At 26.6% G+C, this 24,038-nt stretch overlaps 1 protein-coding gene across 6 annotated transcripts; it reads left to right on the top strand.

Moving 5' to 3' along the window:
- The first annotated feature begins 4,750 nt into the window (after positions 1-4,750).
- LOC105639132 (Got1/Sft2-like vescicle transport protein family) lies at positions 4,751-12,319 on the top strand. Of its 6 annotated transcripts, none has more exons than XM_089721946.1 (6): positions 4,751-5,073; positions 6,037-6,123; positions 6,221-6,627; positions 10,030-10,297; positions 10,428-10,532; positions 11,783-12,319. In XM_089721946.1, exons 3-6 carry the CDS (start codon positions 6,431-6,433, stop codon positions 11,891-11,893), a joined length of 681 nt encoding a protein of 226 aa, XP_089578072.1. In that variant the 5' UTR covers positions 4,751-5,073; positions 6,037-6,123; positions 6,221-6,430; the 3' UTR covers positions 11,894-12,319. The 6 variants fall into 6 exon arrangements, with proteins under 6 accessions (XP_089578072.1, XP_089578071.1, XP_089578070.1 ...); XM_089721945.1 differs by having other exon boundaries at positions 6,237-6,627; XM_089721944.1 differs by having other exon boundaries at positions 6,287-6,627.
- The last annotated feature ends 11,719 nt before the right edge of the window (positions 12,320-24,038 follow it).

Below are 24,038 nucleotides of genomic sequence, written 5' to 3' on the forward strand. Positions count from 1 at the left end.
CTTTTATTTTTATTCCGTTTTTATTTTTATTTTTTTTTTAAAAGAATAAAATTCGAAACTTGTATCATGTACTTTGAGCTGAGTTTTGATTGGAACACCCAGAGTAGGATGGTGGGGGTTGGGTTGGGCTGGGCATTAGGAAAAGACACGTGGATGTGAAAACGAGAAGATAGGTCAAAGACGTTGTTGGGCCCTTTTTTAGGGGGCCTTTGGTTATCATATCGAATGCTCCTTTTTTTATTTTTTATTTTTTTTCTGGGTCTCTTACTTCCTCACTCGAAAAATATAAGTAGTTATAATTATTTTATCTCAAAATATATATAATTATTTTTATAAATTATCCTAACTTGTGAGATGAATTTTTCAATTTTATTATAATTTAAAGAAATTAATTATTTTTTTAATTCTCATATAAAAATTTTAAATTATTATTTATTATTTTATCAAAATATAAGAGGTTTTGAGTTTTTAATTGAGTAATAAATAATTTTTTTAAATTTTACTTTTACTTATATTGAATATAATAATTATTTTCACAAATTACACTAGATTTTGAATTCTTTGATTTTATTATAATCTAGAAATAAATTTCAATTTGGTCCCTGAATTTATTTAGAATGATCAAAAAAGCTATATTTGACTTTTTGAGTCAATTTAGCCCTTGAATTTGTGTAAAATGATTAAAAAAATCTGATTTTATTTTTAACGTAATTTAACCCCTGAACTTATTTAAAATGATTAAAAAAATCATATTTGATATTTTGAGTCAATTTAACTTCTAATTTTTCACTATACTTACAATGTGAAGTCATTATATAGACATTTATTAAAATTGTAATTATATCGAGCTGACTAATTCATTGAAAAATTAATTAATTATAAAATATATAAAAATAATATATGAAGTATATTGTATCTCTTTTTATTTTGATTGATAGTTTTGAGTTTATAAATATGTATTAATTTGAATATTTTAAAATTAACCTCCATTACTGGGTTATTGCTTATGAGATCTATACATTTTCATGTTGAATAAATTAAAGTTATAATGCATGTTTAGAAATTTATTATATTACAAGAAATGATATTTTTATGAATTTTAAATTTATATTCATAAGTGTTGAAAATGTTTAATCTGAATATTCTTAGTGTAAGACAAAAATTGATAAAAAGTTAATTATGTTAAATTAAATCAATTATTAATTTATAAAAATTAAAATAAGTTCAAGGGTTAAATTGGATCATAAAGCAAAATTAGATCTTTTAATCATTTTTTACAAATTCAAGAGATAATTAGCCAAAAAAGTCAAATATGACATTTTTTATCCCACTAATCAAGTTCATGTATTAGACCTTTATTTATATAATTTAAGGGAATTAATTGGTTCATTTAACTCTCGAATAAAAACCTTTAAATGGTTTATGTTTTGAGATGAATAGGGTAAGAATTAAGAGCATACTTCATTTAAATAAATTGAATTCCATCTTTTTAGTTTATTCATTTTGATTTTTAACACATTTATTTGATTTTGGATTTTATAAAAAAAAATCAAAATCTTTTTATTCAATTTGATTTCTTCTAATCTAAAAACTAAGCTCAAAGTAAAAAAAAAAAAAAAAACTAAAGAACAATTTAATCAATTTGATTCAATTGAACTTTTTACAAATCGCAATATAATCTAATCAATTTAATTTTTTACAAACGTAACTAACCTAATCATAGTTTTTCGTTTTTATGTTTTTTCTTTCTAGCGACGGAGAAGATTAAATTTTTAGTGTTCGTATTTAAATCTTTGGAGAAATAGATACTTATTCTTGAATATGTGGCTTCACAAAATATTTTTCCAAGGACAAAATAAAATATTATACGATATATTTATTATATAGTTTTCGAATAATATCTATACTTAAATTAATATATACTAGAATGAAATGGAAAAAAAAAAAAAAACCATCTGGTTGGTTAAAGAAGAGAAAAAAAAAAAGTAAAACAATTTGAAAAAAAATAAAAATCTATATATATATATATATATATATATATATATATATATATATATATATATATATATATATATATATATTAGTTTTGATAACGAACATTGCACATTATCATGTTCTATATTTACTCATTATTTATACACATTTATTTTTTGTGATATTACGTATTGATAAGATTACATCGTTTAAATTTTTACAATATTAAAATATAATTTCATTTTTCTATTGAACTAAATATAATATCTAATTTATATTATCTATATAATATTAAAGCATAAGTTTTTATTTAGATTAAAATAAGAACAATTACTTAATTTGTATTGGATTTTATGGTACAAACTACTTGTAATGTTACATCTTATGTACTAAATTTATTTTTTTATAATGAAAATGGTCTCAAAATAAATATCAACTCTATCCCTAAACCTAATCATTTGGTCCTTAATTTATAAATGTAGATTCTTAAAACTCCAATAGGTACCCAAAAAGAAAATCAAATCATCACTCAATTTTCAACCCATGCCCTCGACCCAAATCAATATCTATATACAAATATAATGAAAAATAATAATAAATTATTTTTTACTGCAAGGTAAAAAAAAAAAAGAAATAAGAAGATGATCTAAATTAATAATGGCAATCACTTTGGTTATAATGACGGTATTACTTACCTAGTACATTAGAGAAATAAATATATGCACATGTATACAAATTTTTGAAACTTTAAATAGTGACCCAAACAGAAATATATAATTCTTTTTTTTTCTAGATTTATAAACAATATTTTCTTTCAAGTCAAACAAATTTAAAATATAAGAGAAAAATATTAAGAAAATTAAAAATGCTTACTAAATTAATTCAATGATAGTAGTTAAATATTAATTCAATAATGAAAAAAAATAAAAAATAAAAAACAAAAAATTATTATTAAGAATATTTAACATACAAGAAACAAATTATATTAAAAAATTATCAATTTGAATTTCAAAAATTAACCCATTCTTCAATTGAAAAGACCATAATTGAAATTTGACGTTGATGGACAAAAAAAAAAAAAAAAAAAAGATTAAAGCCAAGTCAATAAATTCAAATTATAAAGTAAATCATGCTAGATCCAATATTGATCAGTTAATAAGTTTATTATAGTATTTTGTTTCTTGTAAGTTGTAAATTTAAAATTAATAAATAAGTTAATTAATTACTGGAAAAACTACATAAAAACATTCCATCCTCTTTAAATAAACCATCAAGTTTTCCTACAATCATTCAAAAAAAAAAAAAAGAATATACTTTTTTCTTTTTTATCTTTCTCCTAAATAAAATATTTTAAATTTTAATCAAAATAAAATTAAATATTTTAAAAATAAAATATAAAAATTTTCAAATGCCTTGTTATCATATATATTTGTTGAAAAATATATTAAAAATATAATTTTAAAATTCTTAATTATCTATATGCTCATTAATAAAAAAAATTACATAAAAGAAATGTTCTATCCTCCCCAAATAAACCCCACATTTTTCCCACAATCACACACAAAAAAATATATATTTTTATTTTTTATCTCTCTTCTAAATAAAATGTTATGTAAATTCTATTTGAAAATTTATTTTTTTAAATCCTTTCAAAATAAACCCTTAATTTTTTCTGCAATCAAAAAAAAAAAAAAAAAGACAGTTTTTTCTTTTTATCTCTCTCCTAAATAAAATATTATGTAAGTATTTTGTTTGAAAATTTATGCTTTTAAAAATATATCAAATCAAATTATATAAACATAAAGAAAAAAAATATACCTTTTTATCTCTTCTAAATAAAATATTTTAAATGATAATCAAAATTCTTAATTATCTATATGTATTTATTTAAAAAATAATTTTTATAAATTATATTCAACCAACTAATAAAATGTAATTTATAATTAGCTATGACTAAAGCTATTTTAGAATATTTCAAATTTCATTAGGGCGATTTTCGAAAATCATATTATTCTTCCATATTTTCACATTTATATATAGTATGAATAGATAGATAGATCATAAATAGATAGTATTATTATTTTTTAAATATAATTTTAAATATCATAACTTATTATTACTTTTCCTAATTTTTTGATAGTAGATTCATTTGATTTAATGATTATTATCCTGTTGACTTTTGTGTTTGTATATGCATGTTTTTCGTTATATGCTATTCGTTATTTTCATTTGTATTTTAATTTTTGTATATCTTTAATCTTCTTGTTAATTAATCATTTTTCTAATTTTAAGTTTTATGGAATGATTTAAGCTAAGCCATAGCTAGGGTTCCTAGAGTTACTATTTAAGGTTAGATTTGACCAAACAGTTAATCAAATGCAAAATTAACACTTAAATTCATAGTTTTTACAACATGTTTTTTTAATATAATATATAATTTATAAGATTTGGTATGTTCAACTATTTATTTTCTCGAATTAAAACTTTGAATGTTAATGAAAGTAATAACTATTTTCTAAAATAAAATATAAAAATACATAGATAATAGAATAGAATATAATATGTATCTTAAAAATCAACTAATATTATTTTCCTTAAAAATCCATTGTTATGACAAATACTTTAATACTTTATTATTTTTGCAAGTATCATCTTGTTGAATATGATTACATTTTAGTCCAACTGTTTAGTCCCTCAGATTATTATTTTTTGACTATTTTACCGTGAGTCAAGGCACTAAAATCCAATAAAAAAAGAGAAGTGTTTTTTTGTGACTGAAATATCCTTTACCACCCACTTCTCCCAGTTCTCGTCACTCTCTGCCCCTCTTGTACCAATGTCATATTCATCTTTCCTCGGCCTTCGCTTCTTTAACCAGCTCCAGTTTCTATTCTCCACCTACAATTTATTTTCACAATAGCCATAATAAATCAACTTCACCTACTTGATCTCTACACGAATCATCATCTTCTTCTCCTTCCTTTAGCTTACCAATCTATTCCTCCAAGCCGGTTATCATATCATATCAGCTTTACCTACCTACCTACCTAAGGGATTGCTTCATTTTCTAGATTTCTTGTCTGATTCAAGGGCTTTGTGGTATGTGATTTTCTGGGTTTTGTGGTTTTCTTGTTCGAGTCACTTTTATGAGTTTTTTATTTTTATTATTTTTATTATTTTTATGTCTTTCTTGAATAAATTGTTTAAGGAAAAAGGTACAAAATGTTTAGTTTAATGCTAGAATGCAAGGAATTTGTTGAAGTTATCTATTGAAGAAATTGTTGCTTTAAGATTGGATAAAATCATCACATTCTGTCTTCTATTTATTACTATTGTTACCCTCCATGTGTTTGATAAATTGCTTGAACCAAATATTTTATTTTATTTTAATTTTTTTAGTATAATCAGGAATAATAGAGCACAAATATCTTTTACTCGTTCAATACATGAATTTTTCGTAAATCAAAGAATAAAATTGCTTACTACCCCAACTTATCATATTTTATTTTGTTAATAAATCAAGAATTCTTTGATTTTCTTTAAGAGAGAATGATTTTCTTTTTAATATTATATTATTCAGGATTTTGACTTGAATCTTGGGAAACTTCATGACTTCGGGACTGGGACTTGGAGTTTAGGGCTTGAGATAGCAATGACATTGTTGATTAGAAAAATCTTCTTAGTTTATAACATTTTCATTGGTTGATCCACTTTCGTCCAATTAAACATGAGGTCTTCATTCTCTCTATTTTTTATTTTGATTTTTGTGTTTTAAAATATTCTTTTGTTTTTAGAATATAAAAGCTTATTTTTGCCAAATAATTACACTAATTTGAACTTGCATCTAAATTTTTAATTTTTAAATTAACTAAAAATTCATCATTTGAAGTTTAAAGGAAAAAAATTAAGTACTTATTCTTAATGTTACTTTTTATAGAATTTAACTAGCATTATTATGAAACTAAAAGATAATTAAAAAAAAGTTAAAAATGTTCATTAGAATATAATTTAGGAATACAAATATATTTTAGCCCTTGTATAGTTTACATTATGGTATTCCAGTCTTTTGCAGGTGATTTTATCAGTAAGGCCCATCAAAATTCAAAACTATGTGAGGGACTAAATAATTGGACGGAGCAAACATTAGAGGTATATTTATGAGTTTTGTAAAAAGAAGGGACTGATTTTATTAAAATTGAAGGATTAAATAGTAATTCTCCTTAAATAACTAGTTTACACATATAAGACGACATCGTTTGCAGCGTAGAGTTTCCTCTCCTTTTTCTCCCTTAATTTTGAAGCTAATGCACAGACAAGAAAAAGCAGCATTGCTCTAACAAGCTACATGAGCCAGCCTAGAGAGCTCAACAAACTGATAGGCCAACATATTTTTTCAACTTTCCGGGAAAATCTCCAAAGCAGTTGCATTTGGTGTGCGAGAAAATAATAAAAAGAAATGCAGAAAATGGCACAGGGTTGGTTTTCAAGTGGCAGTAGCGAAGATCAACAGCAAATACCCTCATCATCCCTATTGGCAGATTGGAACTCATACGCCGCGTCGAGAGATGATGAGAGCACCGGATCAGGTATCGGGTTCGATCTCGAATCCGCTGTCCGCTCTGCAAATGACACCGTTACTGGCACCTTCAATGTGTAAGAACTTTGACCTTTATTTTTCCGGCTTTGAGATTTTGCGCTTAGTGGGTTTTTGGGATTTTGGTTTTTCCCTTATTTGTGAATTTAGAAAATCGGTTTGTGTTGTATAATGATCTTTTAAGCTGAAGTTTGGTTGAATGAGCCAACTTACTGTAACTATGATGTGCAATGAAAAAATGACAAATTTTGTATCTAAAATGGTTCATTCATAGCATTAACAATTTCTCTGCGTCTCAAATGAATAGGATCTGCTGTATGTTAGCTTGATGCAGTCTTCTTGATATTGATTTAATGAATTACTTTCTGTGGTATGGAGATAGAGCTAAGGCACTTACTAGGTCACTCTCTTAGGAGGATTTAAATCAAAAGCAAAATGTAATCAACTAAAGACTTGCTGCACCTTGTGGATGAGGTCCACTAGAGAATTATTCTCCTGTAATTGTTTGTATGTTAAGTGAAGTCCTTGGCGTCTAAAAGTGTCTATTGGGTGAAACTTGATAATTTCAGTTATGTGCATAAGTTGTATAGTTTTTAGTGGATGCATATTTAAAATAATAATACAAAAAATATTCTGTTGGTCCATAGGAATTGTGCATATAGCCAGAAAGTTTTCTTTCAACAGCTTGAATTTTGACGCTAGTTTCTTAGGTTGTCTGTAAGGTGCATGAAAAACCAATGCAAGACAAGTCCACTTAGGCAACTCAAAGAAGTTCTGCTTGGTAACACAGATTTAGAATGACAGAGTTTTCATGGCAGCTTCTGCTTGAAGCTCTGACTCCTGATGGACCATACATCGATGAGAAATTCCTAAATGCTATTACCCAGTTGGGTAAAACTAAAGTGTTTATAGATGTATTGATTTTTGGCTCCTATTGAGCTTCCGAGTTCTCTCTGGTTTCTCTAATCTAGTAGGTGGTTATTCTTGCCTTGAAAAATAATTATTCTCAATTCTATTTGCTGATAAAAAGCTTATTAGTTTTGCTTTTGAATTAATAGTTGGTGCTCTCTATAAATCCTAGTGTCACTTATTTGTACATCTTGCAATGAGTAGAAAATTCTTCTTCTTCTTCTTCTTCTTCTTCTTCTTCTTCTTCTTTTCTTTATGCCTTTTAAATAATAGATTTGATACTTATCATTCAGTTATGGTTTTTCGAATTGACCGAAAGATACATTTTATCCTTTTACTTTTCTGAGATTTTGTTTATGGATGATTACAGTGATTGATGTGGTTCTAAGTTCACTTTTTCTCACTTTGGTTAAAACTTAAGTCATTCTCTCTAAGCCTTCTCTCTCTTAATATGTGTAGTGGAAATGAAGAGGAATAATATCAAAATAAATTTTGGTTCATTTGCTTTGTAGACAATATTTTAAGCCACACCAGTGTTTTTTATTTGTTTTAACTAGCCTCGAGGGCCACTCGGCAGATTGCTAGATTCTGATTTCAATTGGCAGCCCTCTTTTTACCAAACTTATTGGGACAGTTTTTAGGGATACTCTTTGATTTACTGGGGTTAGCACTTTCCTATTTTACTTTTACTCTCGTCTAGAAAATACCCAATGCTAACATTTGAATAATTTTGAAGTGCCTCTTAAGATATCAGAGAGATGGAGAAAGAGAGATTTGGCTATACCTCTTAATTTTTAGGCTTATTGATATATAGAACCCCAAATCTTTTCAGACATTTTTAAGTTTATCCTAACCTTCTTATTTTGTCAGTTTCACACAATTTTGAAAAGTTAGTATGAACTGTATCTCATGTCAAAATTTTAAAGAACAATAGTATCTTATTATCAATTGAATTGCCAAAAGGTCAAATTAGCATTTGAACTTAATACCAAAATTGTCAATTTAATCCTTAAATCTCGATTGGAGTCAACTAGGCTTAATTTTGCAAAATTTGGTTAATTATCACTGATCAAACTAATAACTCAATTGACCAAATTTACGAAGTTTATGATTTCAATTAGCTTCAATCAAAATTTAAACACAAAATTGATAATCTGGTACAAGTTCAGTAGTCAATTTGACCTTATGACCTAACTGACAATAAAATAGTGTTATTTTTCTTTCAGTTTTGACTTAGGTAATTGCAACTAATTTCTTAAATTAGGGTAAAATTAGCAGAATTAAAATGTTGGGGTAATTTGCAAATGTGTGATAAGATTAGGTTTTCTTTATCATTAGATCCATTTTTTTGCTGAATAAGTTTGAAAGTTTTGTAGTTTTTGGTATTTAAGCCTTGTATTATATTTATAAAGGAGCAATAAACTGCTCCAACTATCTAATACTAAGGTAGGAGCTGAATAAATTAAATTTGATGACTTTTGTGGTGCTGGTACAGTGTTGGTCTAGAAGGTAATAGGAATAAAATTCAATTTGCCCTCTGAACTTGGGAGCAATATACTATTTATTCAAAAATGAACTTTTGTTACTAGTTACCCTCTAAAATTGCACCAAGAGAACAAAAAGCCAAATATTTTATTGGAAAATACTTCTAACATTTTTAACTAATAAAAATTATTTAAAAAGTTTAAGATTAAGAAAGAAAAAATTATTTAAAATATAACAATAATTATAAAAAAATTGCAGCATCTTGTCTTTGATTTAAAAAATAATTAAACAAAATAATAATTATTAAAAAGTATAGAATTAGAAAAATATTTGATTTGAAAAATATTTATTATTTTTTTGTTTAATATTTTTAAATATATTTGATTTAAAGAAATTATTTTTTTGTTAAAAATTGCTATATATATATATATATATATATATATATATCTTTTTGTTCTTTTGGTGCAAGTTCAATGGGTAAATTATGCAAAAAGTTGAATTTTGGGCAAATTGTATATTGATACCAAGTTCAAGAGGCAAATTGAGCCTTTTTCCCAAATAATAAATAGAAGTTTTTACCTCAAGAACTTCAATGATGTCTTTAATGAAGTTCTGGGTGGGAAGCAAAATATATCATGATTGTATCTTAGTTGGCATAGGTAACAAGCATGTTTTGCTTATGCAGGGTTTTTGAATTCTGTAATATGCTCAACAAGTTCTCATTGGTGCTCACTCAGCCCCTTAAGTGCATGTTAATATTTCCATCTGTGAGTGAGCTGATCAGTATCATATCTTTTAGTTTCTCCAGCTTCTTGAACTGGCATCCTAAGTTGTGAAGTCAGTCATGCTTGAGTAATGAGCATTATTGGGTGAATTATTCTTCTTGTGATGTGGAATAATCATTTATAATCTGATAATACAATGTATTATTGAAAACATTCATCTTGTTTTATTTCTAATTTTATATTGAATTAAATAATGGCAATAAAGCATGTCTCAAATGAGGTGAAGAAGCCCACAGGGTATTGATGCTCTAATTCCGTCTTCATTCTTTGTGGCTTGTTCAGGGTGTCTAAAGGAGTGAGAGATATACCCGGGAATTTACAGTCTGCCACAAGCAACATTCCTTCAGGAAAGTCACTTATGTACTTTGGTCTATTTCTGGCAACTGGAGTGTTCTTTGTTTTCATTGCATTTGCCATGTTCCTGCCAGTCATAGTACTGATGCCCCAGAAATTTGCAATCTGTTTTACGCTTGGCTGTGGCTTTATCATTGCATCATTTGTGGCACTCAAGGGTCCCAAGAATCAATTTGCTCACATGACATCAAAAGAGGTATTTGTGGGAAGTTGGATACACTTTTCTCTTTGATATTTACATGGTCTCTTGTCTCAGCTGATAAATTTGAACTGGCTATGTCTAATGCTTTTATTTCTTTCCATTTTTCTCTTCAATATTTATCCAGAGACTTCCTTTTACGTTGGGATTCTTAGGCAGTATGGTGGGTACTATATATGTCTCCATGGTGCTCCACAGCTACATTCTTTCTGTGTTCTTCTCTGTAATACAGGTATTAAACTTTATGCTTGCCTTATGTAGATCTTTGCTCTCTCTCTCTCTCTCTCACACACACACACACATATACGTACATTTTTTTTTCAATTTTCTTGGATTTGGCTTGAGATGGTGTTCCCGTTGTGGTTTCTGCATTGTCTGTCTCACAGTTATGAAATTGATCTCAGGCCCTGTATAAATGAATTTCATAAAACTTTGCGAAATTCATTTCAAATTCTGAGTTTTCATGTTTCTATAAATTAAAACCTTCTATTTATTCCTATAAATTCAATGTTATGAATTTCAATATAAAATAAACTATATTTGGAACAAATGAATTCCACGAAACATTATGGAATTCATTTAGAAAATTATTTTCGTGTTTGGAATAAAAAAAATGTAGATTTCAATTCTAGGAATTCAATTATATGAAATTGGTCATGACTACATTAAATTTCACAAAAATAGATGGAATTTCCAAATAAATTTCACAAAACTAAGCAATCCAACTTTTTATGACAAAACTACTATTTTCAATCAACAAAGTCAATTTTTCAATTTTTTACTTATTTAAATTATTTATTTTATCAAACTTGACCAAAATCATTTAAAAAATTTATTTCTTATTATTGTGTTTTTATTTTAATATTTTTTCATCTTTTATTTTAATATTTTTTAGCATTTTTTTACTATCGATGAGAGAGATGCAAGCCATTTATCACTAAATTAAATGCAACAATTTTATTAATATTATTTTTATTTCATATATTTATTTTAATAAAAATATAAAAAAATTTGTATAGTATAACATAAAAATAATTGGTATTTATTATTTATTTTTGCGAAATTACTATTTCAAGAATATTTTAGGAAACAAAAGTAAATGAATTTTTAATTATTAATTTGTTTCGTACATGATTACGTGGAATTCAATTCACATTATGTGTTTTAAATTAATCATACCAAATATGAAAATTCATTCAGAAATGAATAAATGAATTTTATTAGCATTCATTTATACCATGAAGTCTACCAAACGAAAAGAGCATAAATTATGCATTTCTAAATTAAATTCTGTTACTTAAAATTTCATTTATACCAAACAAGGGGTAACAAAAATGTGCGACTGGTTGCCCATGTACTTAACTCCATATAACATAAAATTTCTCTCTTACTATTACTTTTTAATTCCAGAAGCAATGGTAATTGAATTGACCTTTTATCTTAAGAGAAGGGGCTAAATCAATGTTTGTACGGAATCTGTAGGTTCTGGCACTTGCTTATTATGCCATTTCCTACTTCCCTGGTGGGTCTGCTGGGATGAAGTTTCTCATGTCTTCCCTTGTCTCATCAGTGACGAGATGTTTCGAGAGGTGATATCATCATTCTGTTTATAGTTAGCTTGTAAATTTTCTCACTCTCCTCGTCTTTTTTTTTATTTTTTATTTTTCTATCTGTTTTTAGATTTTACAAAAGATAGTTAGAAACTTGGAAATGATGGGGGCATGTCATATTGTTGAATTGCAGCTCTCAATCTTACCTTTTATTTGTTTTTGGTACATAAAAATGAGAAACATGTAAACTATCCCAAACTTATTGCAAGGGAAATGGTGTCCACGGTACTGACATTTCGCTACGCCTTCATTTGGGAAGAGGTAAAACGAGGGGAAGGAGAAAATGAGGGATAAGAGGATTTCCTTAATCAGAAAGAGAAGGGAAATTGGGGAGCAATGCTCCCTTTATTTTCCTCCAATCCAAACAACATGAAAGAAAATAAATGAAGAAATTTTCTTTAATATTTAATTATCTCTTTTTGTTTATCTCTTTTTATTTCCAACCTATTAGTTCCATGTCAAACTGGAATTTTTGTGCTTCCTTCTCTCCCCAAGAGAAGCAAAAAGAGAGAATTAGTTACGAGTTTTCATTGCAACAGCCCTTTTTTTAAGCATAGCAGAAACGACAGATGTGGACTCGTATGGATATTCGCTATTATTTCTATTTCTTTTGTGATCATTAAAGATTTTTATATATTTTTTAATAAATTGCATAAAAATTCGTTAAATTTCAAATACTATTTGTTAATGGACATGATAAAATCGACAAGTAAATGATATATTATCTAAAGCTACAAATAAAAAATTTCACATTTTTGTATTGAAACTAATCATTTTTACGCGTTTCATTTTTTGTATTTTAATCCATAAAAAAAATTTATGGATATTCGCATTTAAATATTTATTACTTTAAATAAGTTAAAGCTATTTTCAATTCATCATGATAAAGTACATTTTGATATTCAAAAAAAAAAAAAAAAAGATAATACATTTTGATCTACTAGACACTTTCTATTTTTCTTATTTATATTCAGCTTTTGTATTTGTCCTTTTCCTTATTTTTTTTCTCTCTTTTTTTTTCTTTTATATATTATCTTAATTCAATTAAATCCAAATACAATTATATTAGCTAATTAGATGTAATCTATTGGTTTTCTCACTAAGTGGAAACTTAGAGAGAGCACCAATTTCGTTCCGTTGGACCTTCCAATAAAAAAAAAAAAACTATTAGCGCATTTTGCCATTTCTGGATTGAGGCAGGCTTACAGATATGATGGGCCTCCTTCGCATCATAGACGGGCTTACTTAAGCCCAAAAAGTTGATACCAAATGAAATCATGTCCTCTCCGATTTGAAATCCTTTAGACAAACATTTCTACTCTAGAATTTTTGAAATAAGTCCTCTATTTTCTTAACATAATTCTATTTATAAGTTAGGTGTTTGAGGAAATTTTTTATTTGCTCATGTATCAAATATTTTATGTATTGACAACATTATTAGACATGTTAATTATGATTAAAGAGATTTAATTTTAATTAGACCTTCCCTCCTATATTTAGTAAATTATATTAAAACCATTAAATGCAAGTTTTATGTCAAATTAATTTCATGAAATATAAAAAAGATAATCAGGCTACCAAAATAGCAAAACTATTATAGTTGTTAAATTATTTAGATTGTAAATCTCATCAAAATTAAAGGTTTTTTTTTTTAACCTCTCTTTTGCTTAATCCTTCATTGGTTAGTGTGTGAGTAGAATGATTACTTTCTCATTAACGAAAATAAGGGCTAAATCATTAAAAATTTCAAATTTTACGAGCAGTTTTAATTGTACTGTAAATTTAACTAGTATTTTGAATTTTAACTTTAATTATAGTAATACTCTAATTTCAAATTGCACCCGATTAAAACAATGAATCTTTCAATTTTAAATATTTAGGGAAAAGAAAAGCCTAACCACAAGGATTTTTGACCCTTGACTTTGATAAGGATGTAAGAATTAACAAACATTTGTGCACTTGTACTTTAGGTGAAGGAAAGAGTTTAATATAATATATAAAGGTAAGTCCAAGGGAATCATCCCACCCACATTACACCCATTACTAATCTTATAATATTACATTAAAGAGATTAAAAAAATAGGTACTTTGGGAACAGCAATCCTGAAATTATGGAAAAAGATTAGGACATGGAGAGAATGAGATAAGGGGGCAAATAATTGACCTTTTAGACAATTATACATCACAAAGCAATATATATATATATATATATATATATATATATATATATATAAGCAAAAGGCCACAACCTTCAATTAAGAAAACAAACAAAGCTAAAAACAAAAGGGGCAAAAAGAAATGGTTCATAGCATCATCACAAAAATTCACTATAGTAAGTAATTAGGCAAAAGCCAAAACTATGATCAAACTAGAGAAATTTTAATTATTTTATCATAAAGTTTTTTTTTTTTCTTAAACTTGGGCAATTCGTCAAAAAATAAAAAATACATGAATTTAATTTATCGTAAGTTGAACTAATTATGATCGGTTATATGAATTCTTTATTTCTATTATATTTTTTTCATAGCTAAATTCGCAATAATGTCAAGAAACAATGAATCCTGTTTATAACTTATTTTCTTTGGCTTTACGCATATCTCTTCCCTATTTGACACTCTTCACCATTACCGGTTGGAGTGTGTAGTGTCTAATTAAACTATCTCAGTCGTGCTTATTTTATTTTATCTCCAAATTATATTGTTATACTTTTTGTCAAATGTGTTCATTCTTATATCAATGTGTATCCATAATAATAAATAATAAAAATCAAAAGAAAGAAACAATGTATGGTCCAATTTATATATACCTTGCAATCATACATTAATATATTCGATAGAAGAAAATTACTGTTGAGTCCTTATAAATTGGTCTAAATTATTTCAAAAAAAATCTTTTTCTTTTATATAATCATAATGTATAATTCTAATCGAGCGTAAATGTTTTTGGCTTTCTCAATAAAGTGTAATTTCTAGGGATCGATTTTGTATTCTCATTCTTACGGGGAATTAAATTTATTTACCATCCAATCAAAAACTTATTGGTAAAAATTTCTTTTTTTTTTTTAGAAATGAAACAAATATTTTAATAGTTCTTCATTAATTAAATAATCATTATATCTAAAATAACTAAAACAAATTATGTTAAGTACAAGAAAAAAATACTAAAATTCCTCAGTTCTCTTATTTTAGAGAAAATTTTCATTTTGGGTGTTTATTTTATATAGAGAAATTTACTCTAAATGGAAATTTTAAAAATGATGCAAAAATAAAAAGTCTAAAATGCCCTTCAATAACCACCGTTACTACCTTTATTTTGGTTTAATTAATAAGAATAGTGGCAAAAAAAAATGTGGGTTGGGTAATTAATGAGCTTATGTTTTCAAAGCATGAATAATTGCTACGTTTATGAGTAGTTCAATAGAAATGTGTTCAACTTTACAAATTTGAGGACGAATAAGAGTATTGGATCAGCCAAGTACTCTAATATTGCCGCACATTTTAATTATTGCACGTTAATAATAAAAAAAAGTCTTTATGGCAGAAGAGTGTCTCAACTTTACACATGTGGACATGACTATGACTATTTTTTCTTGAAAAGTTTTTATAATACGTTCACAGATTTGTATTGTTCTATCATACCTCCAAAAATTGTCTTTAAATCACACTGGACCTTACTAATATGGACAAAAATTTTCATTATAGCGAACAAACTCAATGCCCTTCTTTTTAGACTTATCGTATGAAGAAAATGAGTTCGTCATTTCTGAGGACAACTTTCTGCTTAATAGTGCCTTATTTTTTAAAATGATGTAAATCTACTAAATTTGAAGTTGAGGAGACTCTTGTAATCTTCAAAGATTTTGATTAATAAATGCACCTTTGAAATACTCTAGTAATGAGTTGTTTTTCTGACAATTAATTATATATTTAAAGCTGATTAGGGATATTATTAGTAAAAAAAATGATAAAAATTTATGTTTAACTACTTTCTTAATCCTAGACTTTTTTCAGTTTTCTTAAAGCAAGAGAACGGATGTAGTAATATATATAGATAGTAATTAAGTTATTTGAATTCTAGCAATACACTACCTTAATCTTCTTTTATTTTGTTTTATTTTATTTTTTTAATGTAAAAGTTCAAAATGACCCTTAACTCTTTTGAATTGGCCCATCTAGATTTCCTAAATATTAATTTTATTAATTTAAACAATAAAAAATGTTTTAATATATTTTTTACTCTATCAAAAAATTATCTAAATTTTCGTATAATTACTATGTATAAATAATTTTTATTGTTTAAGATATAAATTTATTATCATTAAAATATAAATAATTTTATTTTAAATAAAAATAAAGTTCAAATAACTTAAAAGGGGAAAAGCGTTTTAAGTCTGATGAAATCTTATTCTTTTTTTACCGTTAAGGATGTTTTAAGTACACTATTATGTTTTTCCTCACTAACATAAATCCAAACAAACTATTTTATTAATGAAAAAACTATAAGATATTATTTAATTTATTTATCTAAAGATGAAATGGGATTATCTAAGTAATTAAAATAAAATTTAAGGACTAAATCTGAATTTATGTTATTTGATAAAGAGTAGTGAGATTATTAGACAGTGACTAATTGCAATCAAAAGGGATCAAATCTCTTATTCTTGACCTTGGGATGGAGTGTTTTCTGATTCAAAGTACCTAGTTTGGTGTGTTGTCACTGTGGGTCACCTCTTTCAAACTAAAAGATTCATTATTGGCGAGTATAAATATTGCTAATGATGAGAATCTAATTAATGTTTTTCTTTACTTTTTTTTTTTTTTAAGATTTTTTTTTTCATTGAGAGACTTGATGAGTCAAAATAATATTTTAAACTACGTAAAAAGAGTAACCCTCCCCTAGACTCTTGAAATTGGTAAAAATACTTATGGTCGAGAGTTCTTACTCATCACATAAGTGAAAAGACCAATCAGACCGCACTTGATTGGCTTTTAAAATAAATACTTAATAATTAATATAATGTAACGGATGATTTATTAATAATCTCCATCCAGTATTTTGATAGAATGAGGTTTAAATCCCTAGACTCTATAATTTTTATGTAAGGAAAACAATACCTTATTAACTTGATAAAGTACTCTAATTCATTGCACAAAATAGTTTCATAGACATTCAATTTCCCCCTCTCTATCTCTGTTTTTTCCCCCCTTTCATGCTCATTTCATAGTTAGATTGAAATAGTATTTAAGTAAAATTCTTTTACCAGTAATAATTAGAGTCAGAAATATTTAATCTCTAATCTAATATTGAACTTAATAATTTAGTCACTGATCGGTTGGTGAGAAAAACCGTTTGATTTTTGATTTTTAATTCAATTATTATGTATAAGTAACCAGATTTATTTTTATATTTAAAATAACTTATTCAATGCGAAATAATTGATTTCAAACAGAGTTGAACTATTTTGATTCGGTTTTATACTATTCAATTTTAGATTCGATTAAATTGACACAAGTATTACTCGTAAAATTTATTTAAGACAGAGTCCATCAATTTTAACCAAATGCTCATACACTAATAGTAGGGGGTTCTAAGTTTAATTTTAATAAAAAAATTATAATTATGAAATATGCTTTGAAAATAACTTAATTGTGAAGTATATGACCGGTAATAGCAACAAAGACTGTGTAATTAAATATAAATTTGTTTCTAATATATTTGGCACCCCACTACATTATTTTAGATATAATTAAATGGATTATACTTTTTTTTTCTTTGACCACAAGAGAATTATTTTATTTATTTCTAGCTACAAAACATCTACATAAGATACTATTTTTTTTTATATTTAAAGTACATATAAAATTGTCTTCCATAATATTAATAATAAAAAATTTATTTCATCAAAATATTGTGTTCATGATGAGAATCTTTTATCTATAAAATTTTTTCAAGGCATTGTAAAATTTATATTTTTTGAAAGAAAAATTAACAATATTTATTTACATACCATTTAAAAGTGTTAATTAAGATAAAATTCACAGAAAATGATAAGCGCTTATACGATAAATGATTAGGCCTTTTAAAATAAAATTTATAATTTAAATAACATAATGGGTTATATGATAAGTAAAAGTCCTTTCCTTGATTCATAAAATTGATAAAAGCTTTTTATTCTTAAGATTCGAGATGAGTAAGACTCGAACCCGTGGTCTTTACATTAGTGGAAAGATCAATTTAACTGTGATTAGAAAACAATTATAATTTTCTAAAATTGATCATTTAGAAAACATGTAGCATTATTTTAAATTGAGAAACATTTTGGATTAGTTTTTTTTTTTTTATCACTTTAAGGAACCATTTCCAAATGAAACTATATATATATATATATATATATATATATATATATATATATGGATGCTGAAAACTTGAACACATAATGGTTTTTTAACCTAGAAAATGCTAAGCAATGATTAAAAATTGAAGTGTTTTGAATCAAATAAGAGTAATATACTAATTATTGTTATTAGACAACTTGAGTAACATTGATGAATTTTTTTTTTTTTTTTTTTGAAAGAGAAGATTGATGAAGTTAGGACAAATGATTATAATAATTGGACAACAAAGTTGTCAATGTAGGACATAGATTTGAAAAATTATTAAAAGACAAGTGTTGACATGAATTTAAATAATTGAAGGAATAGATGAAAAAGCCCACTAGGAGTTAACTAAAATTATTTGCAACTTATCCTTGTGATTGGATGGAAAATTTCTATTGATTTGTAATGTAATGGATTGGATTTAATTGATTTTCAATTTCATTTAATCAAAGTGATGGATGGATCTTTGTTTGGATTTCCCATTATTGTGTGCATTATTAAGGGCTAAATGATAATAAAAGAGAAGTTGTTGGGAACACTTTCAATTTAACAACTTCAGTGCACGTGTGTCCAAGTACACATTCGTGGAGAAAGTCTCGTGATGGGTCTATGTTAGACCATTCTTAAGGGTCCATCTAGATTTGTAAGTCTAATCTCTCTTCATTCTTAAGGGTCCATCTAGATTTGTAAGTCTAATCTCTCTTCTTTCTCTTTTCGTCATCGTTACAAAATTGAAAAATAACATCAAATTAGATTGATATTTGGAAAAAACAATATTTAAATAATTTTTCATCTTTAAAAATGATTTGTTTTAAATCCTACTTAAAGATTTTTTTTTTCTCATTCTTCATTGATTTTACAAATAAATAGATAGGACAAGATAAAAATGAGCACCATTGCTGAAAATAACAAAATAATTTAGAAGTGACATCCTCTATTCCATTAAATTTGAAAAGCACTTAGTGGTACTAAAAGAGGTAGTAGGAGACGAGCAGTCTTCTAAAATTTATTTTAATGCCACACCTCTTTGGATTCACGAATATATGGGCCTACCTACCTTTTGTTATAATTATGGTAGAATGTGGGTATTCTGTGAAGCACTTTGTAACTAGAAAGAAGATGATAATGAAGAGTCTGATTTTCCATTTAGAGAAAATTAAAAGCTTCACCTTTCAGATGTCTTAGTAGGACCTATTTGCACTTGGAAGGGGAATAAAATACAAAGATAAAATTATTTTTTTAAACCATCCAAAACTATGGTTAGGACAATAAAATTTGTACCATTTTGACTTTTCAGGATATCCTATGAAAAATACACTAACCGTTCTAGCATCAAGCTTCTTTTCATGTGGATTATATATCCTTATTTCTGCTGGGCAATTCCAAATATGAAGATGCCTTAAACTAGACTTCCTTTCTGTCCACAGTTCATAAGGGGTTTTAGGAACTGTATTACTAGGAATTGCCTTACTAGGAACCCTATTAAGTAAATATGCAGCAGTCATTAATGCATGCATCCATAATAATAAAAGTACAGTATAATTATTTAGCATACTCCTAACCATTTCCATAAGAGTACGATTCCGCCTTTCAGCTACATCATTCTGTTGAGGTGTACCCGACATTGTATATTGCGCATATATGCCACGACTTTTAAGGAACTTTGCAAATGGACCTAGACATTGTCTATTTTCATTAAATTTACCATAATATTCATCACCTCTATCAGATCTCACAACTCTAATTTTTCTATTTAATTGCCTCTCTACTTCATTAATGAATATCTCAAGGATATCCATTGATTGAGACTTTTCATGCAGCAAATATACATAACTGTACCATGAGAAGTCATCGACAAAGGTAATAAAATATTTTTCACCACTCCAAGAGGGAACATTAAAAGGACTACATATATCAGTGTGTATAAGTTCAAGCAATTCACTGCTTCTTGTGGTTGGATTCTTTAATATGTGCTTAGTTTGCTTACTTTTAATGCAATCTATACACACATCTTAATCAGTGAAATCCAATTGAGGTAAGATTTCACTTTTCACTAACCTCAAAATTTTTTCTTTGAATATTTAACCTAACCTTTGATGCCACAAGAAAGCAGAACATTCATTGTGTGCACTACATTTATTACATATATTGTGCTCAACATTAAATAGGGATTCAATAAATTTAGTATCAAGATTAAAACGATACAAACCATCAATCAAAGTACTAGAACCATAATAGTACTTATGTTTGTATGAAAAAACACTATTACGAATCTTAAAACTGAAACCAACATTATCCAACCTCCTATAGACACTAAATTTCTAGCACATTCAGAAACATAGAGACACTTTTCAATATCCAGATAACAACCAGTGTCCAGAATCAATCTATAAGTTTAAATTCCTTCTATTCGTGCCTTCATTCTGTTTCCCATGTATAGGAACTTTTCAGTTTCATTTATGGGTTGGATCGAAAGGAATCCCTGTATAACATGAGACACATGAGTAGTTGCATCAGAATCTAACCATCATGTATTATTATTAGGCACTTCAATAAGATTTGATTAAAAATATACTAAAACATAAAGTATATTTTTCTTTTCAAATCAAATCTTCCTTTTAGGACAGTCCTTTTTGAAGTGACCACTCTTCCTACAGAAGTAGCACTTCAACTCCTTACAGAATTGACCCTCATTAATCTTCATTGGGGCACCGTCTATTTTCTTGTCTTTCTTCCCTGATTTGTTGTTGCTGCTACTAGCTCCATTATGAAATGTGAGATTGACAGATTGTTCCTTCAATTTCTTTAATCTCCCTTCCTCTTGTATCAAGATGGTCTTAAAATTTCTTGAATGTTCCATTTTTCCTTAAGGGTGTTGTAATTCACCTGGAATTGACCAAACTCAAGAGAAAGTGAGTTAATAATAAATTGAACTAAAATAGATTTACTCACATCCATTCCCATTAAAAAAAGCTATCCTTATATAATAGCTGATTTGGTGGCTCGTGTTGATTTATGAAATTTGAGTTTTTCCTCTAAAAAAAACTAATCAAAATTTCAAAAGAATGTATATAATTCAATTTGGTTCAATTATTTTGATTTTTTCTACTAAAATCAAATCAAATGACAACAATCCAAATATAACACAATTCAAAATCAAAACCTAACTAAATTATTAAAAATAAAATAAAATTGAATTCTCAAAATTAAATCTATATTTGTGCAATTTGATTTTTAATTTAATGAAACCATAACTTACATCTAATTGATAATACTCACCAAATTAATAATAATTTATTTACACAAATATTTAAAATTCAAAAATTCTCATTGTTCAAATCCTTAAAGTGAGTAAAAAAGATCGACTAAATTACATCTAATTGGCAAATAAAGCAAAAAAAAAAAAAAAAAAAATTTCAGTTTAATGTAACATATTTTCAATTTGATAGTATTAAACCTGATACATAATAACCACAATCTTTTTTTTTTCGAAGAAATATACAGGTCGAAAATTTTATATTTTTCAATTCCAAGTTTGATTTTTTAAATAAGTGTCGTAAACAACGCACGCACACAATCCAGGCTATCCTCCCTCAGTATCCAAAATAAATAAATGAACTATATACCAAAAATACCCATAATTTAAGCAAAAAGCAAAAAACATGTGATTGTTCCTGCTCTTTGTACGTTCCACCACTTCTGCTAAATTTCTACATGTACAATAAGAAAAGAAAAGAAAAAAAAAAAAAAAAAAACAAGCATGTCATGTGCCCTCCTCTCTCTCTCTCTCTCTCTCTCTCTATATATATATATATAGCCTTTGTTGACATTTTCATATTGAAGCTAGGCATTACTATCACGAGCAGATTCCTGTATTTTTCATTTCTGTCAAGCTAAAGAGGTTTTAAATTATATATATTATCTGCATGAGATCATATTCATGTGATCATAAGATTGTAGTATTATTTATAAATCCATTCCATGGGATTTATTTATTTGGTAGGATCATTTATTAATTTCCATTTGCCATCTACACCTTGTACTACAATTCTAGAATTTTTAGTGTTCTAAAGAAGGTTACCTCGCTGTCTTTGTTATTTATAGTGTTCAATTATATGTCAATATTTCCTTTAATATTTGATAAAACGCTAATAAAATAATAAAAAATTATTAAAATAATTAATAGTTACTAAAGGCTCGTTTGGTTTAGCTGTTTATTTCAATTGATAATGATTGTTAATAGTTGATAACTATTGTCCGATAGCGTTTGTTAATAGTTGGTGGTTATTGACTTATTATGGTTACTTGATGAGTTTTGGTGTTTAGTAAAATTTTGATAATGGGTAATATATTATGATGTTATTGTAACTAAAGTTAAAATTCAGGATATTAAGAGAATAAAGTTAAATTTAGGATACCATAAAATCAACGCGGACAGTTTAAGAGTTTTTTTTTAATGATTTAGCTATTTTCTAATTAGTTTTAAAATAGACAGGTTACTTTTGTAAAAATGCAACATCAAGATTTGGCTTATTTCACTAACTAGCTGAACTTAAAAAATATTATTTTACTCTCTCTCCATTTCATTTTAATAGAAATAAATAGATATTTTATTTTGTTCCATTTTAAATACTCATTTAGAATTTAAAAATATATTATTTTTTTTTTTCAATTTTACTCTATATTTATTAGATATTTTCTGTGTATTCTAATTTTAACAAGGCAATCCTTACGAAAGATCAAGTGTTGCTGTTAAACTCAAACCGACAAAGTATTATTTAGCTGGAGCAGATGGGGGCAATCTTGGTACTATAAAAAAGATATTTTCAAACTGGTCCCTTTTAAAGAGCTGGGCCTCCTCAATTTTAGGTGGGCTGACAAAAGGACAAAACTCTTCATCTAAACCCTATACGTAGGATTGGGTCGAATCCGAACCATGAACACCGATAATTAATATTGAGAAACAAATATAAATATTACGACTATCATATTTAATATAAATAAATTTCACTATTTTTATAATTAAGAAGAAATATTTATTAGTATTTCTTATCTTAGTATTTACAATCATTAATGTTAGCCATGTCCTAAAGAATTGAAAATTCAAAAATTATTATAGAAATGAAAGTTAGATTTTCTTTTCTCGCATGAGAAATCAATTAAAATAATACCCATTATTGCTAGGTGAAAGATGACATCACAACCCCACTTGTGCTTTAAGAAATTCAATATCTTACAAATATACCCTTTATTTGTAGGACAACAATACCTTTTCCAATTTGCCTTTCACCAAGAAAGTTAACAACAAAAGGTGGGAGGGACCATAGCTGATTTTTAATTTTTTTTTTTTTTATCTTGGTATCCTTGTCTCATCTTTTAACATTGTCCTTGTCCCGTTACTCCTCAAAGTTTTTGGCTCATAGATACTCTTTTTCACAAATAACTTTTTTTTTTTTTTTTTCTCTTTAGTTAGGTATGTTCTATAAAATTAGCTATTTTGGTAGCTGTTTGAGTAGCGTTAAGCTGTTAGCTTATTTAGTAGTTTTTCATAAAATACTAAGGATGCATTCGGTTAGAGCATTTAAAGTGGCTTTTAGTGTTTTGAACTAGTCAAAATACTATTTCTTTAGATTATTGTGTTTAATAACAAGATATATGACCTAGCTTTTAGAGGATGAGATAGCGTGTTCTAAAACGTTATCCTACCTAATATTTAGTATTTTAAGCTTTTTAGTAAATTTTTCTTACAAT

The sequence above is a fragment of the Jatropha curcas genome, chromosome 5, assembly GCF_041381405.1.
Source record: "Jatropha curcas cultivar XTBG-Jc1 chromosome 5, XTBG_Jcur_1.0, whole genome shotgun sequence".
Lineage (NCBI taxonomy): Eukaryota > Viridiplantae > Streptophyta > Magnoliopsida > Malpighiales > Euphorbiaceae > Jatropha > Jatropha curcas.